The sequence below is a fragment of the Galeopterus variegatus genome, unplaced genomic scaffold (genome assembly GCF_000696425.1).
Source record: "Galeopterus variegatus unplaced genomic scaffold, G_variegatus-3.0.2 Scaffold8868, whole genome shotgun sequence".
Classification (NCBI taxonomy): domain Eukaryota; kingdom Metazoa; phylum Chordata; class Mammalia; order Dermoptera; family Cynocephalidae; genus Galeopterus; species Galeopterus variegatus.
Window position 1 is genome coordinate 14,639 of NW_007734979.1, and position 19,581 is coordinate 34,219.

The 19,581-nt window shown below is 49.6% G+C and overlaps 1 protein-coding gene across 1 annotated transcript in view; it reads right to left on the reverse strand.

The window, feature by feature from the left end:
• Window positions 1–1,744: 1,744 nt before the first annotated feature.
• Window positions 1,745–19,581, reverse strand: part of ITGAD (integrin, alpha D) — a 23,904-nt gene continuing 6,067 nt past the window's right edge. Inside the window, exons 6-30 of the mRNA XM_008593198.1 lie at window positions 19,325–19,455; window positions 18,406–18,551; window positions 15,340–15,493; window positions 15,092–15,242; window positions 14,817–14,890; window positions 13,004–13,133; window positions 12,780–12,922; window positions 12,452–12,592; window positions 12,141–12,350; window positions 11,299–11,429; window positions 11,019–11,176; window positions 10,199–10,353; window positions 9,838–9,969; window positions 8,937–9,010; window positions 8,576–8,717; window positions 6,395–6,511; window positions 6,203–6,282; window positions 6,011–6,094; window positions 3,685–3,763; window positions 3,416–3,523; window positions 3,227–3,304; window positions 2,927–3,040; window positions 2,681–2,782; window positions 2,339–2,449; window positions 1,745–1,858 (exon numbers count right to left, since the gene is read on the reverse strand). Of these exons, the coding sequence (XP_008591420.1) occupies window positions 1,745–1,858; window positions 2,339–2,449; window positions 2,681–2,782; window positions 2,927–3,040; window positions 3,227–3,304; window positions 3,416–3,523; window positions 3,685–3,763; window positions 6,011–6,094; window positions 6,203–6,282; window positions 6,395–6,511; window positions 8,576–8,717; window positions 8,937–9,010; window positions 9,838–9,969; window positions 10,199–10,353; window positions 11,019–11,176; window positions 11,299–11,429; window positions 12,141–12,350; window positions 12,452–12,592; window positions 12,780–12,922; window positions 13,004–13,133; window positions 14,817–14,890; window positions 15,092–15,242; window positions 15,340–15,493; window positions 18,406–18,551; window positions 19,325–19,455 (3,059 nt within the window). The remainder of the gene's footprint in view (window positions 1,859–2,338; window positions 2,450–2,680; window positions 2,783–2,926; window positions 3,041–3,226; window positions 3,305–3,415; window positions 3,524–3,684; window positions 3,764–6,010; window positions 6,095–6,202; window positions 6,283–6,394; window positions 6,512–8,575; window positions 8,718–8,936; window positions 9,011–9,837; window positions 9,970–10,198; window positions 10,354–11,018; window positions 11,177–11,298; window positions 11,430–12,140; window positions 12,351–12,451; window positions 12,593–12,779; window positions 12,923–13,003; window positions 13,134–14,816; window positions 14,891–15,091; window positions 15,243–15,339; window positions 15,494–18,405; window positions 18,552–19,324; window positions 19,456–19,581) is intronic.

Sequence of the window (19,581 nt, forward strand, 5' to 3'; positions counted from 1 at the left end):
TATACCGAATTACTGTTACTTTATTGAAACTTTAGAAAAATCATTTAAGGTACAAAGCATTTTGAAAAAAACTGACTCGAAAAGACAATTAAGTCATTCTACAAATATTTATTAAAGGCCTACCGTGTGCCGGTCACTGGAAATAGAGTACTGAACAAAACGGTTCCCCGCAACTCGAACAAAAGGAATGGCCTATTGTACTTTAAATGTTCCCTTGCCAAAATAAAAGGCGTGCTACAGCAGCTGTCCAGAGAGGACCTCATGCCAGTCAGGCCCCGTTTTAAATATAGAAAACTCCAAAAATAGCCACCATGTCCAGAGTCAACAGGTGACTGGCCCCACAAGAGGGGAGGGGAACCTAGACCTCGGCGAAGGAGAGCAGAAGGACAGTGTCGCCGTCCCCAGCTCCTCTCGCTGCGATGGCTCTGCCTCTGCGGTCCCTGAGCCGCGGCTTGGCGAGCACGGCCAAGGGAGGCCACGGAGGGGCAGGAGGTGAGTGCGGCCGGGGCTGACCCTGCGGCTTCCTGACCTTGCCCGCCTGTTCCCTTCCACCCCTACCCCCGCCCCGCCTGCCTCCGGGGTCCGGCGACACCCCCCAGCGGCCTCCCCGGCCGNGGGGGCGGGGCGGGTCCCTCGGCGCATGCGCACGGCGCGCTCGGGCTCCACGTGCTCCTCCCAAGTCGCTGATGTGGGAGGTGCTCGAGGGAACCTCCTTTAGGAACAGGTGGGAGATCCCCGCTCCCCATCTCGCCTATTAATAATTAGGACTTTAGGCCATAAAGGGCTTTTACCTACACGGAATCCTCACTAACTCTGGGAGCAAGGTATCATTTTGGTTCTCCTTCTCCAGAGGAGGAATTAAATGACTTGTCTGAGTTCGGGCCACTCGTCAGAGGCTCTGGGGGAAGCCAGGGCTGCAGGCCCCGAACTAGCTGTTCTCGCCTGACACACGCTTCCTGGACCGACTACATCCGAGAATTCCTGCTCTCTGGAGATAACCCTGATTTTAAACATGGGCTCTGCAGTCTTATGTGTGAGGACTCATGACCTAACTCTGGGTTTGCAATATTTTGGTCATTCTCTATAATCTTTATTGGGTTTTCTGTATTAGTTTAGGAAATCAGATGCTCTTTTCTGGAAGCCTGGCTCTCCTGGCTTCTGGGAACCCCATTTAAGAAGCATATTGGTTCGAATGAGCTCTGAACATAACATTCACCTCCTAGGCCAGTCTTCTCACTTGTCATTACTAAGGAACCTGAAGCCTGTGCTGAAACCCATGACCAACACACACACACACACATTCTTCCTCTTATCCTCTTTCCCCTGACACTACTCACAGCTCTAACAAGAGAAGATGAACTTAGGCCCCAGTCGCCTGAGAAAGTGAGAGAACTTTTTCTATAACCACAAGTAGGTTTCCCCAACTATTCCTAGAGCAACACTCAGGTCCCTGGGTTAGAGCTCTTCCATGCAAGGAAAATGTGTTATAAATATCCTCATTTTGTGTGACAATTCTTATACAAATGAAACTTTATGCTGGCATCATGCTTGCTTTTGTAAAAACTAAAGAAGTTTGACAGATATGTAAAAGGATAAAAATCTTTCAACTCCTTGATAAATTGGATTAGCACCTGATCAGTTTCTCAGGCCTGTCCCAATCCATGCAAGTAGATCCCATGGAAGTGGATTTGTAGGTGGAGGCAAGACGAGCCATAGGGGTAGAGATCAACAGAAAAGTGGATTATTAGGACAAAGGTATGTTTGGGGCCTCACAGCTGATGTCCTCCCCGCTGAATGTGGTAGTGTCTTCAGGCTTGTCATTCAACATTTCTTTGTACCGACGTTTGAAGAAGCCAAGCTGTGAGGGAGTAAGTCAGAAAATCTGGGTGAGAGAGAGGAGGAAAGGAAGTTGGAAGGAGGAAGAAGCTGAGAGACAAGAAGAGGAGAAGGAAACTAACTCATATTTGTGTGACAAAACATTTATGGGAACAACAGCTATCATGTATTGAGTATCTACTGTGTGCCACTCACAGTGGTTAGACACATAATCTGTAGCAGAAAAGCGTAGATTCTAGAGTCACACAGATCTGTGCACATACCCTGGCCTCATTTCTGTCTCGCTGCAGCCACTCCGTGGCGTAAGCATTATTATCATTTCAAAAATGAGAAACTGGCACGGGGAGGTCGAGCAGCTTTCCTAACATTAAACGGTAAGTGACAGAGCCACATGTGGGCCCAGGCCTGCCTGACTCCATAGTTTGGGTTCTCACTATGCCATCCTGTCTGTGGGAGGCTTGAGTTGGATGCTGGTGGTGTCAGAGTGGGATGAAACCCTCACCTTGTACAGTGTGACTGCAATGAGAGCCAGCAGCAGCAGACCTCCCACGGAGCTGCCCACAACCAGGGGGACAAGGTCGTGGACTTCATACTCTTCTAGCACCGTCTCCGTCTGATTTGGGGATCAGAAAGTATCAGACTACCCCCAAGTCCCCCAATCTTTAACTCTCCCCCCGCCTTCCCCAGGACCTGCTCCCAGGGGTGAGATGCAGAAGCACTCGCACACTCAGGGACAACTGTCCTGCACAGAGACCCTCCCCCCTCCCCCCTCCAAGCTGCAACCCCCCAACCAGCATCACGGGTTTAGCACCAGCCTGGCCACTGCCCACCACACACTCACTACCTGGGCTCTCATAAACGCCTCCTGTCCTGGAAGCTGGGAGTACGTAGATGTGTCAAAAGTGATTTCAGCCTCACTCACGACCAACACCTTCTTCTGTTGTGTCTGCAAAACAGGGGCATGGGGGGAGCTGTGGAATTAGCTCTGGGGATGCTCAGATTTCCAGAAGTGTCCTGGCTCGAGGATGGGCACAGACACAGCCGGTCCCACCCGATCTGGGCGAGGGGCTCTACTCTTGGGCCTACACACCTGGCTGACCCAGCCGAAGCTGAGGTTGCCCTGCAGGATGAAGTCAAGCTCCTCCTGGATGCCAAAGGAGGGGATGTCACAGCGGAACCTCAGACACTCAGCAACAGAGCAGTCCTAGGGACAGAAAAGGAATGAAGTTGAGGAGGGTCTTCACTTAGGGAGGGACCATTTGGGGTCAAATTTGGGGTGGGGAATAGATGAAAAATTACAGAATGTGTATTACTCTGCAGTCCAGCAGTACATTTCCCCATATCCCCCAATGCGGGCTGGTCCTGCAGTGGGGGCTCAGGCCTTTCTCACCAGCACAGGTCTCCGTTGAATCTGGGTCAGGGAGTCAGACTGCTGGGGAGGCTCCCTCTCTGACACACAGGGGAGACTCTAGTGAAAAAGAGACATACTGAGCCACAGAAGGATCAGCCTTCCCCTGGTTAGAGGGTGTGTGGTACTGTGGGCTCAGACCCTGAAGAGAAAGAAAAGGTGGGCAGGCACCTGAGAAGGGGACTGCACGGCCACATCCCACACAGCCATGCCATTCAGCAGGATGGGAACCCAGAAGTTAATGCTGATGGCCAGAACTCGCTGGCTCAGGTTATTCACCTGCAAAAAATCGAGACAGAACATTATCGTGGTGCCCGGCGCATCCCAAGCCCTGCTTCTTTCCGGGCCCTAGCCTGAGGCTCCTCTCCATCTTTGCCCACCAACTTCCAACTGTATCTGCACCATGGAGGGGCAGACATGGACATTCCCTAGCCTCTCACACGATATCGATGTTCGGCCTCTTTCCTGCTCTTCTTATCAGAAGTTGAAAAGTTGAAGTACTTGGTGGACTCTTCCTGCCTGGAGAGAAAAGGCCTGTTGGTGAAAAATAGCCCTGAGACTGTCCCCAGTTGTGCCCTAGACTGCCACAGGGAGCTTCATTGGGCCTGGCAGATAACCCCAGTAAGTAATGATGGTCCCCTCATACCTCTGCAGCCCAAGCTTTAGCTCCTATCCCCCCACTGTCCTCTGCCCCAGTCACCCAGCACTACCAGCTCTGTCCTTGATAACCGTGGTTCTGTCATACCACCAAGACTTTGCTCAAGCTTTGTCTTCTGCTTGGAATATCCTTACCCACTCCCCTTCTGGGAATTTTCACTTAAAGGCCCAACTTAGACATTGTTTCTCATAATGCGTAAACATTTTCCCATGGGAAAAGGTATTCGTGTTGCTTTCTCTAGTTAGGTACGCGTTTGGCCTCAGATAATGCTTGCAGAGGCTGCGCCAGAGCAAATAAGCCTCAGGGGACTCTCGGGTATGATAGCTGGATCGCTGAGGAAAAAACAGAGTGAGAGCCACTCCACGTGGGAATGAAGAAAATAGATGTGGTCATCCCAGGGCATGTAAGTAAGTGTGAGGAAAGATGGTGGATGAGCACAAGCCCAGGCAGGGGACATGAGAGCTCCAGGCTGCAGGTGGGTTTCTGTCCATCCATCCATCCATCAATGGCTTCCTTAAGCAAACATTTACCATATGCCAGGCTGTGTGGTTGGCCCTGGAGATTCAACAGTTAAGCCATAATCATCTAAGGTCTCAGTAGACAAGCAAAGGGACCTGTACTTTTCACCAGTACCTGGCGCACAGAAGCAAGGCCAGACAACACAGAAACTCCGTGGGCCCCAATGGTTTTCACACTATCAGCAGCTTGGTGATTAAGTACACACAGGCTCTGGTGCCATACCACCTGGGTTCACATTTCAGGTCCACCACTTCCTACCTGAGTAACTTGAGGCAAGCTACCTAACATCTCTGGATCCCTGTTTTTCCTCTTTAAAATAGGGGTGCTAATAATATCCCTACCTGTAATAGAATTGTGGTGAGGCTGGCATGGTGCCTAGCACATAGTGAGTCCTCCATAAACGTCAGAGTCTGTTTCCCCCTTAGCATGCTAGCCTTCCTCTCTGCTCCCCACCCAACCCCTTCTCTCTATGCTTCAGTTTTCTCACTTTAAAGTCTTCCAGTTCTAAACCTTTTTTCAGATCTAACCAAATCACCCAGCTCTCCCAGTCCTCTGAGAGTCATGTAGAATGTGGCCATGGGCACAGGTGCTCTTGATTTCTTTATTGGTAAAAATGGGGATAACAATATAGTTATTGGTTAAATGAATATAGACATAGTTAAATGAATGTAAATATATGCAGAGTACTTAAAACAATGCAAAAACCCCTCAACAACAACAACCAAAAAAAATGCCTGACATATTGTATCTATAACTGTAAGTTCTTACTGTAAGTATTTTCCTAAGGATAAAAGGAGAACTCACCCATGTAGTTTGAAAGGGCAATGACACTGCTTGATCCCCCTCCCTAGTTACCCTAAAAATCTACATACACACAATCAGAAGCAGCAAGAGCAGCAACAGCAGCAACAAACTCTGCCCCATGGCACTATTACAAGCTTCTGAGCAGCCCTGTAAACCTCTGGAGGTTAGACCAATGTGTGAGGTCCCTGGCTTCGCTTCCAGCCTGGCCTGCCCCTGCTCTTCAACCCACCTTTAGAAACCAGAGCTGCAGCCTTACGCTTACATTTCCTGTGGTCTGCCTCAGCCTAGGGCTGTTAGAGAACTTCCCAACAGTATTTCACACCTCTGCCCTCATCTGAATTTTATAGAAACCCGACCTTTCCTTTCCTCTGTGTGGTGACAAACCATATCCTGTTGGGCACAACCTCCCCAATTCAGAGTGCTTAGAAAAGCCTTGATCTCACTCTAGTAGCTTTGCTTCAGCATATTCATGTTTAGCACAAAGGGCAGGATTGGTTTCATGTTAAAGGAAGCCTGCATTTTGGAGGGAGAGGTGGAAGTGTACAGTGGTGGTAAAATGTGTGTGTCCCACCTGCAGGTTCAGATTCATCAGAGAAGCAGCAAGAATTATGGTAGATAGTATTATGGTATAAATATGGCTGGTCACCCACACAAGCATTCCCCATGTGAGGAATTAGGGGGGTAGCTTAGATACCCATCCTCAAAAGAACAGGCGGGACTGCAGAGGGAGATCCCAGGCTTGAAAGATAGTCACAGGTCCAAGGGGAGAGCCAGGGATTAAGCACCTGCTGATCACTGTGTAGACAGCATATTTCACTGGGAGCTCCAGCTGGAAGGTAGTCTTGCTGGTTGCAGGCTTATTATTCTCACTGGAGAAAGACAGGAGAGCCCAACTGGGAAAAAATTCCAGGGCAGGAGTCTCCAGATGGGGCATGAAACTGGAGGGCAAGGGACACACCACACCTAGCCTGGCTCACCTGCTTGCATTGGCCCTAATGAGTAACCTTTCTCCCAGGGTGGCCTTGTAGGAGACATCGAATGTGACTATGAAGATGCTCTGAGGGAAGAAGAAAGAAGGAATGGGGGTAGGGAAGGTCAGAGGGAGTGAAGAAAGGGAATGGGTCAGGACAAGGGAGAACAATGATGAGGTTTTGAGGTGAAGCACTGACCTTAGTACCCTCTCGGAAGATGGGATGATTGATGCTGCAGCTACTGCCCCTCAGGCCCTCATCCTCAGTGGGCACTGCCTCACATGCCAGGTGCAGTGGACGCTGGTGTGGTTGCTTCTAGGGGAGAGAATGAATTCAAAAAATTACCCAAATGCCTATATGGGCTTGATATATAACAATGGTGGCATTGCAGAGTGGTAAGGGAAAGGCCAGATTTACCAATGAATGTTGCTGGGAAAATTGGCCCATACCAAAAAAGAAAGGGAGGGAGAAGAAAAGAAAGTGGATCCCTACCTCACACCATACATTAAAATAAACTTCAACTGGATTAAAGATTTAAATGTGAAAAAGCAAAACTATGACACTTTTAGAAGATAATGCAGGGGGCTATTTTCATAAACTTAGAGTAGGGAAGTATTTCTTAAGACCCACATACAAAAACACTAACTACAAAGGAAAAGATTGATAAAATCAACCACAATCAAATTAAGACATTCTGTTTATTAAAAGGCACTGTAAAGAGACTAATAATACAAGCAATAGGATTGGGAAAGATGTTTGAACACACATGTTGTAGTTTGAATGTCTGCTCCAAAGCTCATCTGAAAGTTGGTCCCCATTGTAACCGTGTTAAGGGGTGAGAGATACAACTATAGCATTTGAAAGGTGGGGTCTTTGAGAGGAGATTGGATCATGAAAGCTCAGCCCTCACAAATGGATTAATCCATTCATGGATTAGTGAGTTAATGGTTTAATGGATTATCGGAGCGTAGACTGCATAAGTATAAGGAGAGGAAGAAAGCATGTGGATATGCTCTCACTCAGTACCCCACCCACCATGTGATACCTGTGCTGCCTTAGAACTCTGCTGAGTCCCCAGCAAGAAAAATGCCCTTTTCAGATGCACCCCTTGCAACTTGGACTTCCCAGCCTCTAAAACTGTAAGAAATAAACTTCTGTTCTTTATAAACTACCCAGTTTCAGGTATTCTGTTAAAAGCCACAGAAAACAGACTAATACAACATGTAACTAGAATAGGACTAGTAATCAGAATATATAAAGAATGTTTACAATAAGAAAAACATGGGTAACCCAGTTGAAGAATAGAAAAAAGACACAGACAGACACTTTCCCCCAGAAAAAATCCAAATGACCAGGAGATATATGAAAAGTTGCTCAGGCTCACTGGAGAAATGTAAATTAAAACTGCAAGGAAATACTATTACTCACCCACTAGACTGACAAAAATTATAAATCTAACAATGCCAAATGTTGTAGTGAATGGAAAGCCACAGGGACTCTCGTACACTGCTGATGGAAGTGTAAACAGGTGAAAATATTTTTGAAAATGGCTTGACTTTACTTACTAGAATTGAAGATACACCTACCAGTGAGTGACCCACCAATTCCACTCATGGTATATACCTTTCAAAATACTATGCATAGGAGCACCAGGATATATACTCAAGAATGGTCATGGCCAAAATCGGGAAACATTTCAAATAGCACTGATTGTAGAATAAATTGTGTTAAAGTCATACAAAGAAATTCCATATAACAAGGAAAATGTTCTATAGACACATGCAACAACATGGAGAAATCTCACAAACATAAGACTGAGGGAAAGAGGCAAGACACCAAAGAGTACACACAACATGTTTCCATTCATATAAAGATAAAATATCGGCAAACTGAACAGTATTATTTCGGAATGCACTCATGGGTGGTGAAACTATGAAGATATACAGGGAAATGATTACCACAAAGTTGGCATAGTGATTGGTGTCTACAACCTTCAGGGAGAGGGTGAGGTTATGATGGGGAAAGGCACATGATGAGACAGCCCCTGGGGATGCTAGCAGAGTCTTACCACAAAGTTGGCATAGTGATTGGTGTCTACAACCTTCAGGGAGAGGATGAGGTTATGATGGGGAAAGGCACATGATGAGACAGCCCCTGGGGATGCTAGCAGAGTCTTATCTCTTGACCTGGATGGGAACTGTAGGGATGTTTGCTTAATATTATTCATTAAACCTTATGCTTTATGCACTTTTCTCTGTGTCTGTGTGTGTTTATATATCATCATAGAAGAAGAATTTAAAAGAACGTATTATAACCCTAGAAGGTACAATAGGGCTGGGTAGAGGCCCCAGCCAACTAGAGTCCAAGGAAGCTGTTTACCTGGGTTCCTGACACCCATCGATAGGACAGCCCTGCTGGGTAGTAGAAGTTAATCACAGTTCCATAGGAATCCTCGCCTTCATTCCACACAGTCACCGTCACATTGAGTTCCAGGGAGCTCCCCACTATCAGGGTCTGCAGGCTGAAGGGAGAAGGACAAGATTGGGAGTGTGACTCCATTGGAAATAGGCTGGAATTGGTTCAGGGGCAGAGGCAGGATTATAGGAACTCATGAGCTATGGTCTGATAACATTCCAATCAAAATCATTCTTGCTAGAAAGCCAAAGGGGATCACAAACCCTTGTCATTCTATGAGGATGGCAGGTTCAGAAGCTTGGGTATGAAAGGAGATAGAGCTCACCCAGAGAAGCTGAGGCTGACACTCAGGTCCCCTTCACAGAGGCGATCTTGGCCACAGTTCTTCTCAAAGGGGAGCTGCAGCAAAAGAGTATATTCTCTTCCCATCCCACGTGTCAATCTTTTTCCAGTGCCCTCATTAGGAGCTCCCATCAACATTGAGTTTTACTGAGCCTTTGCACCCAGAACCCTGCTAGACACTGGCAAGGAGTAGAGGTAGGGGTTGGAATGTAAAAGAAAGATATGACAAGATCCTTGGCTTTCAGGAGCATAAAATTTAGTTGAGTCAAACCCAACTCACACTGGAACAATTATTCAACAAACACTATTAAGTACCAATAATGGGACAGGTTCCGGATTGGGTGGGAAGTTGAGGAAGGTGGAAACTACAGGTGAATTAGACATGGTTCTTGTGCTCAGCGAACCCACAACCCCAAGAGAGCCACAAATGCAGATGCAGATTGTTATGACTCCAGTCATGTGATAATTGGCATTGTATCACTGTGGCATCATGGAGGCCAGAGAAGAAGTGGCAGCTGCTGAGTGTGGTTTCCAAAGAGAGGGAAATGAGAGCGGAGCTTTGGCGACTAGAGAAGATCTTTGAAGTAGAGAGAAGAAGGAAATGTTTTCCTTCTTTTTCTTTGACAAGGACAAAGGCACAGAGGTAGGAATGAGAAAAGTCGACAAGGACCTGCAGAATGTGAACCAGAGAGTTCATGTTGGGGTGGAGTGGGTAACCAGCTGGGACATGTGCAGGGTCCAAGCTAGGTGGGGCCTCGGGAGACGGGTGGGGGTGTTCTGGACTCGATGTGGTTGGTGGGCAATTGGGAGCTACTGTGGGGTCTAAAGCACATGAAGACACAATGAAAGCCTGCACATCCCTGGGACTTCATTGGGAGACTCACAGAAGCAGTGAAAAGGGCTTGTGAGCCCACAGCCAGCACAGGGCGAAGGTTCTGGGATGAGGGGATGGGCACCCCCACCATGGAGAAGTTGAGGCGCAGGACGATGGGGCTCACCACATCCTCCACGCAGTCCTGAGGGAGAAGAGGCTTTCAAGAACCTGCTGTTCTCCTCCTCGCTTTGCACCACTGAGGCTTCTCCTCCACAGCACCCCTCCCCGCTGGCCAGACAGCGCCCACCCAAGCTGTGTAGCCAGGCCTGCCAGCCCCAGTGTCCTCCCCTGCCCCACCCCACTGGCAGAAAGCAGCGATGCCAGAGGCCAGCCATGGGCTCCTCCTCCCGCTCCCTTTCCCAGAACCTCACGGGCAAAAGCAGCTTCACGGTTTCACAGTGATCCCCCAGCCCCAGGGTTTTTCTTCGAGTCAAAGTCGAGTTCTTGGTCTCATCAAAAATGGCACGAGAAAGCAGGTGGCCTGGGTCCAGTGCCAGATCATAGCTGACGCAGCTTTGGACATCACCTGAAGTGGTGGAAAAGGGAGAGGCAGGGAGAACCCAGAATGTTGTTTTTACTTATTCATTTGTGCAATAAACATGAACGGTATCAGCTGCTGGGAATACACGTGGAGAAGACAGACGTGGCCGTCCTCAGTGGCTGTGTCTAAGCGGACAGTGGCTGAGAACCGGAGGGAGATGGAGGCTGGCATGTTTACAAAAAGTGTATCAAGTAAGGGGAATGAGGTGAGGCCAAGAGGCAGGAAGGGGCCAAATCAGAGAGGGCGTTCTAGGGAAGAACTGGGGTCTTTCTAAATGCAAGGGGGAGCCTGGATTTACACTTTAGGACTAAAATCAACTCTAGTTTCTCTGTGGAGAATGTGGGGACAGATGTGGGAACCACTCAAAGTGTAGTTACTTTGGTGGAGGTAGGAAAGAGAAGCAGGCACCTAGAGAAAAGTGGTGGCTGAGCCCAGGGAGATAAGTGGGCCGACGTCACATCTGTCTTGGAGACGGAACCTCCAGGCCCGGGAGGGAGAAGAAGAGGAGAGGAGGGACACAAGTTTCTGACCCCGGCAGCTGGGTAGATGTGGAGGTGAAATTTGGATTGCTGAGCCCATCTGTCCTCAGGATAGCATTGGGGGCCCTCCGTGGGGTGAGGGGTGGGTTCATCTTTAGGGAGGAAACTCACCTAACTGGTCGAGTGAGCTTTTGTGGATAGTGAGACAGACTGTGGCATCCCCAGCTTCCAGGGCTCTGGGCACCTCCTCCCAGCACTGGTACACAGCCTTTGCCACCTCCCCAGGGGTGAATTGCATGGTTACTCCCACCTTCAGCACGGGTGGACTCCTAAGGGACACAAGCAGGGACTGAGGACAGGACACGGGCCTCTGGGAGCAGGAGAATGAGGTGAGGGCAGTGCTGACAGATCAGACACACTAAGGGCAAGGGTAGGTGAGGGGGCCTGTCACCTGAGCAGTAGCACGTGCCCCTGGGCCCCCACGGCCAGGTCCACCAGTCCGTCCTGGGTGAGGTCTTGACCCCCGCTCAGCGACTGCCCAAAATGCTGGAGCCTGGGGGAAAGCTGGGAGCCCGTGATGCGCTGGCCAGAGAGAGAAAGGAGCAGGAGTGAAGGTGAGGGGATTGGAAAGGTTTGAGAAGAGGGATTGGAAAGGAGATTGTAATGAAAGCAGATCTGAGCAGAGAAAGTGAAAAGGAGGAATGAGGGGATAGAAACTGAAATCAAAGTGACAACCTCAGGGACCCCAGACAGAGAAAGGGGGGTCTCTTGATCCAACTCATCACAAGGGTGCAGATTAATGACAAAATAAAAGCATAACTACAGGAATGTAATAGATTCATTTATCCATCATTGTTAAGGTCATTTATAAACATTTGATAAATAAAGCGTTTAGTGCTGCCTTTGGGTATCTTTACAAGAAGCCCCTGGAGTTGGTCTTATCATTTCCATGTTTCATAGAAAGAATCTAAGGCTCACAGTGGATGGTGGTCATTGCTCAAGGCCACACAGCTAGTGATGGCTGGCCAGGCCAGAAATTTGATCCGGAGTCTGACCTCAAATCCTAATCTCTTAACCTTTACGCTGCCCACAACAGATTGAAGTCTGTTTAGAATCAAAGGAGAGAAAAAAGATGATTTGTGCTGAGCTGGGCCTGGTGAGATTCAAGGAAATAAACCACTAAAAGCAGGAGAGAAATGACAACTCCTAAAACTAGAGGCAGGAGGCTGTGTCTGATGGACCCACAACATGGGAGGGAAATGGAACCAGAAGAGGCTGAAGACCTGGCCTCACCTGGCTGGGGGAGGGGTTGATGTCCAGTCCTGAGGCTCCATGAAACACGTAGACAGCACCCCGGTTCTCCTCCTCTCCTGGGGCCCCGATGGCCACGTCTGTCAGCTTGTCCCCATTCACGTCCCCCAGCACTGTCAGAGCTGCCCCAAAGCGGCCCCAGGGGTGGCCCTGCTCCCCCCGAAGAATGACCTCACACCGCCACCTGCTCTGCTGCGCAATGAAATCAGTGCCAGGACCCAACCCGGAACACCCCTCCACCCCACACCCAGACCCACCCGGCCCACCCAGCCCAGGTCCCATCAGACACTCACCCCCCTGGGCATGGGGCACACGGACACCTGGCCCCCTCGGGTCTGCTCATAGTAATGAGGGGTCCCGATGAAGACCAGGTCGGTGCTGCCATCTCTGTCCACATCCACAGAGCAGAGGGAGGCCCCGAAGTAGGAGCCGATCTAGAGGCCAGAGCCCCAAGTCATCCTGCCTGTCCCCACCAGAGGCACCCCGTCCTGGGCCAGGCCCTGCCTCTCCCCAAACACAGGACCTCCCCCCAGGAGCCCCAAAGCCCCTTTGTCTTCTCCTGCTCCATCCCTGGCCACCTGGCCACCCTCGCACTCCACTCTGGCTTCCTCCATGCCCAACCTGGGTCCCTGTGACTTCAGCCTTCGGCCTCCATTGCCTGGACACCTGGGTGAAGATGACAACCTTCCCGGTGTGCTGATGGCGGGGTGCCCCCAGCACCAGGCTTGGCACCCCCTTCCAAAGGGCCAGCTCGATGGAGTAACCTGAGGGGGCGGGGCCTCAGCATAAAGGCCCCCCCCCCCTCCCGGGTAGCCTCCCTATCCCCCATCCCGGCCTTTTCTCACCCAGGTAAGAGTCCCTCATGTCCACATTCTCCTGAGACACGTTGATGAAGGTGGGGCTCATATTTGGGGGATACAGGAAGGCACCTCCAGACCAGCTGAAGCTCCCCACAGCCCCCAGAACTGGGCCATCCTGGGAGAAAAGGATTCCAGGGCTGAGCAGGCCGGAGCGGGAAGACAGCTTATTCCAGAAGTGCCTGCCACCGGCCCCACTCATCATTTGAATTTTTCTTCTCCTTCCCTCCACCAGCAGACTCTGTGCCCCAACTCCCAATGTCTCTCAGTCTCCCCACTGCCACTGTCCCAGTCAGCCCCAGCCCCTCTCGCCCCTGCCCCTTTCTGCCCCCACCTTGTTCTCCTCTGCCCCACCTTTTACTGCTCCAGTGTCAGCTTCCCTCAAACCCAGTTATGCAGGTGCCACCCTGCTGGAAGACCATCGACCCCTAGGATGGCATCTAGGACCCTGCCCAGTCAACCCGTGGAGTTACCCTCTGTTCCCAACACATTAAGCCTTTGGCCGAGACACCTCCCTCCCCTTCTCTCTTGCTGGGACTCAGCCCCTCTCTCGGTAAGAGCAAGCCTCAAAGTCACCTCCTCTGTGAGTTCTTCCTCCACGACTCAGGGAGCAATAGGTGTTTCCTCCTCTGCATACTTTATTGCTTTTTTAAACTTTTGACTATGGATAATTTCAAAGATATACAAAAGTAGAAAGAAATGTAAATGAAGCCCCGAGTACCCATGACCTAAGCCTCAGTGATCCATTCATGACCAAACTTGGTTCATTTCTACCATCCACTTTCCACCAAATTATTCTGAAGCAAATCTCTCTGGATACTTTGAATACACATCCACTTCCAGACAAGTTACGTGTCTTGTGATAACAGAAACAAAGCGGGTGTCTAAACCTCGCCCTGGGTTGAGTCTCATGATCTTGGTGTCAACACCTTGTTCCATAGGTAAGAATAGCTTGTGGTTTAGATCGTGATTCAGTAACTAATGTGTAACTTGCTGACAAAGAAAGGTCAAAAAGCCTGGGAAATGGGCTAGAAAATGCACATAGACATTTTTAGCTTTAGGATGTAATTTGTAATCAATTATAACTTCTGTATTTTTACCCACCAGTGAAAATAGATAACTCCGGAGTAAGGCATCCACCTCCCTATGTAAACTTTCCTATAAAATCCTTTCAGCTTGCAAGAGACTTCGGAGCACTTTCCAACCCTGTTGGTCTGTGTTTCCGGGACTGATTCTCACTCTGGGCTTCTAATAAACTGCTCTAAAATTCTTTTGCCTCAATAGCCTTAATTTTGGTTCACAATTGTCGTCTCTTTGGTCTGCATGGCTGGTCCTCGCCTCTCCAGCCCTCTCGTCCTGTGCTGCCTCTGCTCACTCTGCTCCAGCTGTGCTGGCCCTTCTCTCTCTCCAGCACAGTAACCTTGTTCCTGCCCCAGGACCTTTGCACTTGCTTTTCCCTCTACTTGGAGTGACCTTTCCCCAGATTTTTTCAGGGCTGGCCCTTTTGCATCATTCAGCCTTCTCTGGCCACCTGTCTGTCTCTATCCTAACACTTAGTACAGTCTGAAACCCTTCTGTGTGTTTACTCTCTCCTCCCACAGAATATGTACTCCATGAGAGCAGGAAACTCTTCTCTGTGTGCTCCCAGCACCTAACACACTGCCTGTATGTTACTCCCCCACTAGACGGTGAACTTAAAGACAGGGTCTGCTGTTGTCTATTTCTGGGTCCCGGCTCCCAGCCCAGGGCTCACCCAGAGTGGGTGCCTGAGACCTGTTTATCAAGCACACATTCCACCCACCATTGTGAGCACTGAACTGAAGCCTTCCTGTGACATCTCGTGCTGAAAGGAGCTACTGGTCCTTGATTGGGTTCCTGTGGGGAACAGGTTGCTTAGGTTCCTGGAAGCCATGAGACCAAGAGGACTCAGAGCAGAGGGAGGAGGACGTGGTCTGGGGCTTGGGTTGTGGGGAGCAGTTTGGGGTCAGTTGTGGATAGGCATGGACTGTCAGGACTGCAGGGAACAATTGGGTCAGAAACCCTTCAACTCCAAGGCCCAACCTTTTTCCCATTTACCCTCAACTGCAAAGATCTTCTCCTGCAGCTGCTTCTGGATGCTGCCAAGTGCTGCAAAGTTGTCCACCTCAAACACATGGTCCTGCGGGGGCACCGAGCCAATGGTGCTCAGCTCCTGCTTGGCAATGGGTTTTTTGAAAGCGTCTCCCACCTGCAGCAGAGAGGCAGCTGACGAGGGGTGCCCACCAGCCCTTCACCTGGGTGAGGTGCTGGCTGAATCTGGGGGAACACTGAAGAAGAGGTCGCACCCCAATGGCATAGCGGATGATGCCAGCACTCTCTGCCCGGGGGATGACATCACTGTACTCCAGGGGGTCTTTGTACTTCTGTCCATCTGTGATGACAATGAGGATCTTCTTGGCATTCTCACGGGCCCCATTATTACTATGGAATAGCTCTGTCCTGTCAGGAAAGAGAGGGAGATGACTCTACGGAGATATAATCGATTTGGAAAGACATCATTTGCAGCACCAGAAGCTCATCTGGAGAGGTTGGGGAATCCTGATACCCTCAGACTCTATCTGGCCCATTAAGAAATTGATTCAACCCTTTTTGAAAGCCATATTGGCAATAATCAGCAAGAGCAATAATAAGGGTACTCATGTACTTTTGTTCCTAAAATTCTATCTACTATTGAACTTCATCCCAGGAGGCAATATGGTTCAGAGTAGGAGCTGTGAGGTCAGACACACTGTGGGCAAGTCATTTAACCTCTTTGAGTCTCCTGCTTCTCTCCATGCAATACAAGGATAATAATTGTGCTGTAGCTGGTCTCTACAGACAGCTCCCAATGAACCATATCTGGTTCCCCACCCACGTGGAACCTGGCCTGACCGTGACTCATTTCATCAGCAAAGGATAATAATTGTGCTGTAGCTGGTCTCTACAGACAGCTCCCAACGAACCATATCTGGTTCCCCACCCACGTGGAACCTGGCCTGACCGTGACTCATTTCATCAGCAGCATGCAGTAGAAGGAATACCACATCAGTTATGGGCCTAAGAAGCCTTGGAACCTTTTGCTTTTGTACTTTTGGGAGCCCTGAGCCATGAGAGAAGGCTGGCTATCCTGTTGGAGGCACCCCATGGAGTGGCCACATGGAGAGAGAGGCCCAGCCATCGCAGCCAATCCTGCCTAGGCACAGGCATAGGAATGAAGCTCTCAGCATTCCAGCCTCAGACATCTGACCACAGCCACACAGGAAACCCTATACAGGAACAGCAAAAGAACCGTCCAGCTGAGCCCCAGGATCATGAAAAATAATAAAAGAGTTGTTGTTTAAGCCACTAAATTGGGGGATGATTTGTGAGGCAACACTAGTTAACTGAAACAAATAGTATTAGGTTATTCCAAAGATTAAATGAGGTCAAGTTTTACAACAGTGAATGGCCTACAGGTAAACAAACATTCATTAGGTGATAGCTGTAACAAATGATTAAAAACATAACTATATGCTCATGTAGCTCTATAAATTCAGAACAAACACACACACATGCCAAAAATAATACTGGAAACAGCCTAAATGTCCAACACTAGGAAGGGGGGTTAGCAAGTCATGACCTAGCCCCTTGGTGGAAAAGTGCACAGCCACTCCAAAGGGAAGCAGTAAAAACTGGAAAAGCACGGATCAGGTTTATATGACCTAGATGGAAAAAAAGCAGGATGGAAATAGTCTCTGCCTTGACTGTGACCATATAAAATAAAAGTGAACAAAGATAAGGATGGAAATGGTCCTGTGCTATGCAAGTGGGATTTACTGATTCATTTGTACATATCCCTTCTTTGTCTGGCCTTTTCTGGGGGGTGGCTGGCCGGTATGGGTATTCAAAGCCCTGACCTTGGGGTTCTTGTTACTGAAATACTGTAATGTAATTGACTAAAGGGATTACAGGTAATTTTTTTTTAATTTCTTAATTTTATTGCCATTTTGTCTTTTTTGTAATGAAACTTACAAAGTTTTAATAAAAAAAAAGGAAACCTAGTCAATGGTAGGGAGGGCCATGTAGGGCAGCCCCGGAAGGGGTTGGTTCTGGGGCGCGGGAGGAAACCTAGTCAATGGTTGGGAGGGCCATGTAGGGCAGCCCCGGAAGGGGTTGGTTCTGGGGCGCGGGAGGCTGCTGGGAGGTGAGCTGCGGGGGACAGGGCACAGAGCAGGGGTGGTAAGGGCTACACCATAGGAAACCTAGTCAATGGTAGGGAGGGCCATGTAGGGCAGCCCCGGAAGGGGTTGGTTCTGGGGCGCGGGACGCTGCTGGGAGGTGAGCTGCGGGGGACAGGGCACAGAGCAGGGGTGGTAAGGGCTACACCATCACCCCTGCCTCGTTTATCTTTCCTCCCAGTCCCTACCACTGGGAGAACCTTGAGGGGCAAGGAAGGGACTCCAAGAGGGTGACGCTCCTGTTGACTTTAAATTCATGGGACAAAGGCTTTCCTCTGGGTTGCCCAGTCCCAAGGGCCCAGTGTTCAAGGCAGTAGAGCCACAGAGAAGTAAAGAGGGGGTATTTGGCGGGAGCATGTCTTATTTGGTATGCTCCACCAAATGTCAGCACCACCCCCAGTCAGCGCTGAGCGATCTGGAGGAAGCCAAGGGTCCTGGACCTTCAGCCCAGCTCCTTCCCACAGGAACCACATCCTCTTCTTCTAACTCTGCCACCTAAGCCATTTCTGGGTGGACCACCTGTCACCTCATGCTGAGCAGACACGCAGCAAGCACGCAGATCACACAGGGGACGCACATGGATGCGGATGAGGGGATGGAGGGAGGCAAGCGGGGAGAAAGGCACAAAGAGGACGCTTGGCAGCAATTCCTGAGTCCCTGCCAGGAAGGTGAAGAGGGGCTGTGCTATCCTCTGGACAGAACCTCAGCTGCTTATCCAGCACCTCCTGTGTGCTCTGGCCTGGGCTGCCCACACACAAGATCTCATTTAATCCTTATACCCAAGTTGTGAATTAAACCTCATTTGACAATTTACTGAGACTTAGAGTCAGTAACTTCCACAGTTAACTCAAGCAGCAAGTGGGGAGCCAGGATGGGAACCCAGATGTGTCTGAACCAGAGCCCATACCTCTGGCTGCCCCAGGTGGGATCCTAGGGTCCAGTTTTTCCAGAATCAGGCAACAGGGAAACACAGCGCAGAGGAGTTTGGTCCTAACTCAAGGACAGCTGGCAGCGAGGTGCCAGGAGCATGCCACGGAGGTCTCTGCCCACGTCCCCACACTCCCCCTTTTAGCGGACTCTGAGAAGGGCCTTGCCCACCCAGAGTTAGGATGCAGTGTAGCAGCCGGCCTGGCAGGCGGCAGGGGGACAGCTTACACCACTTTCAGGATGCCCGTGGCCGTGAACGTCAGGCCTTTCAGTTGGATGATGGGATCCACCAGGCTCTGAGGGCTCAGGCTGGTCTGGAACACGGTAAAGGTGAAGTGGACCTTCAGGAGGTTGGAGTACTGCATCAGCGAGAACTGCAGAGGCCGAGGGGAGCGTGGGCTCAGCGGTGGTCACGGTTGCTACTTTTAATAAACCTTTACTTTTGGAATAACTTTGCATTTGTAAACCATTTCCCATGTTTTTTGAGGACATACAAATAATATACTGAAACCCAGGAAAAAGACAACTGGCCCAAAAATACAAAAAAACAAAAAAAACAAAAAAAACTGGATAATCAAAGCCAAAAAATGCTTTTTTTAGTTGTTTACAACGAATAACCTTGCCAACATCGTTTTTTGTTAAACTTTGATCTTTAAAAAATTGTATAACACATGAAATCAATTTGTATATTTCTGCCCTTCTCAAGAATTGGTACCTATACGCCTGCATACACACATACACATCAGTGGCTGGGAAATAAAACGATCAATTGTGAGTGACAAAGGAAACATAGTAAAGAAATCATCAATCATTTGGCTGAGTCGCCTTCAGTCAAATTAAATAGAAAAATAATTTTTAAATCCTTTCAGTGTTTTTAAACAGCAACATTGTATTTCCGGTGGCATGTGGGTAGGTACTAAATGCCGTAGGCAAGGTCAATGCTTCTGATCCCTGTACCGGCCAGCCACCAAAAAAATTAATAAATAAAATAAAAATAAATGCTACAGGGAGCATCCTAGGTCAAGGCTCAAATCAGCCCTGCACTGGGATGACATCTCGATGCTGGATGTGCCACCTCCCAGCTCTATCCCTTCCCAGCTCTGCCACCCCCTCCCCACTCCCCAGGCCTCAGGTGCCCAGTCTTCACCAGGGTGTTGGTGCCCTCAAACTGGCCCATCACAGCTCTGACAAAGTCCTTCATCTGGTCAAAGTCACTTCTGGCAATGCTGCCAGAGCCGTCGATCAGAAAGGCAATGTCCATCTCTTGATTTGGACACTCTGCAGAGAGGGAGGGAGGGAAGAATCAGACGCACGTGCAGGTCCCAGCTGTCTCCTGGGACCCAGAAGCCCTTCCTGCCTGACAGAGACGGGGGGGGGGGGGTTTTTGGCATCCCCCCCCCCCCC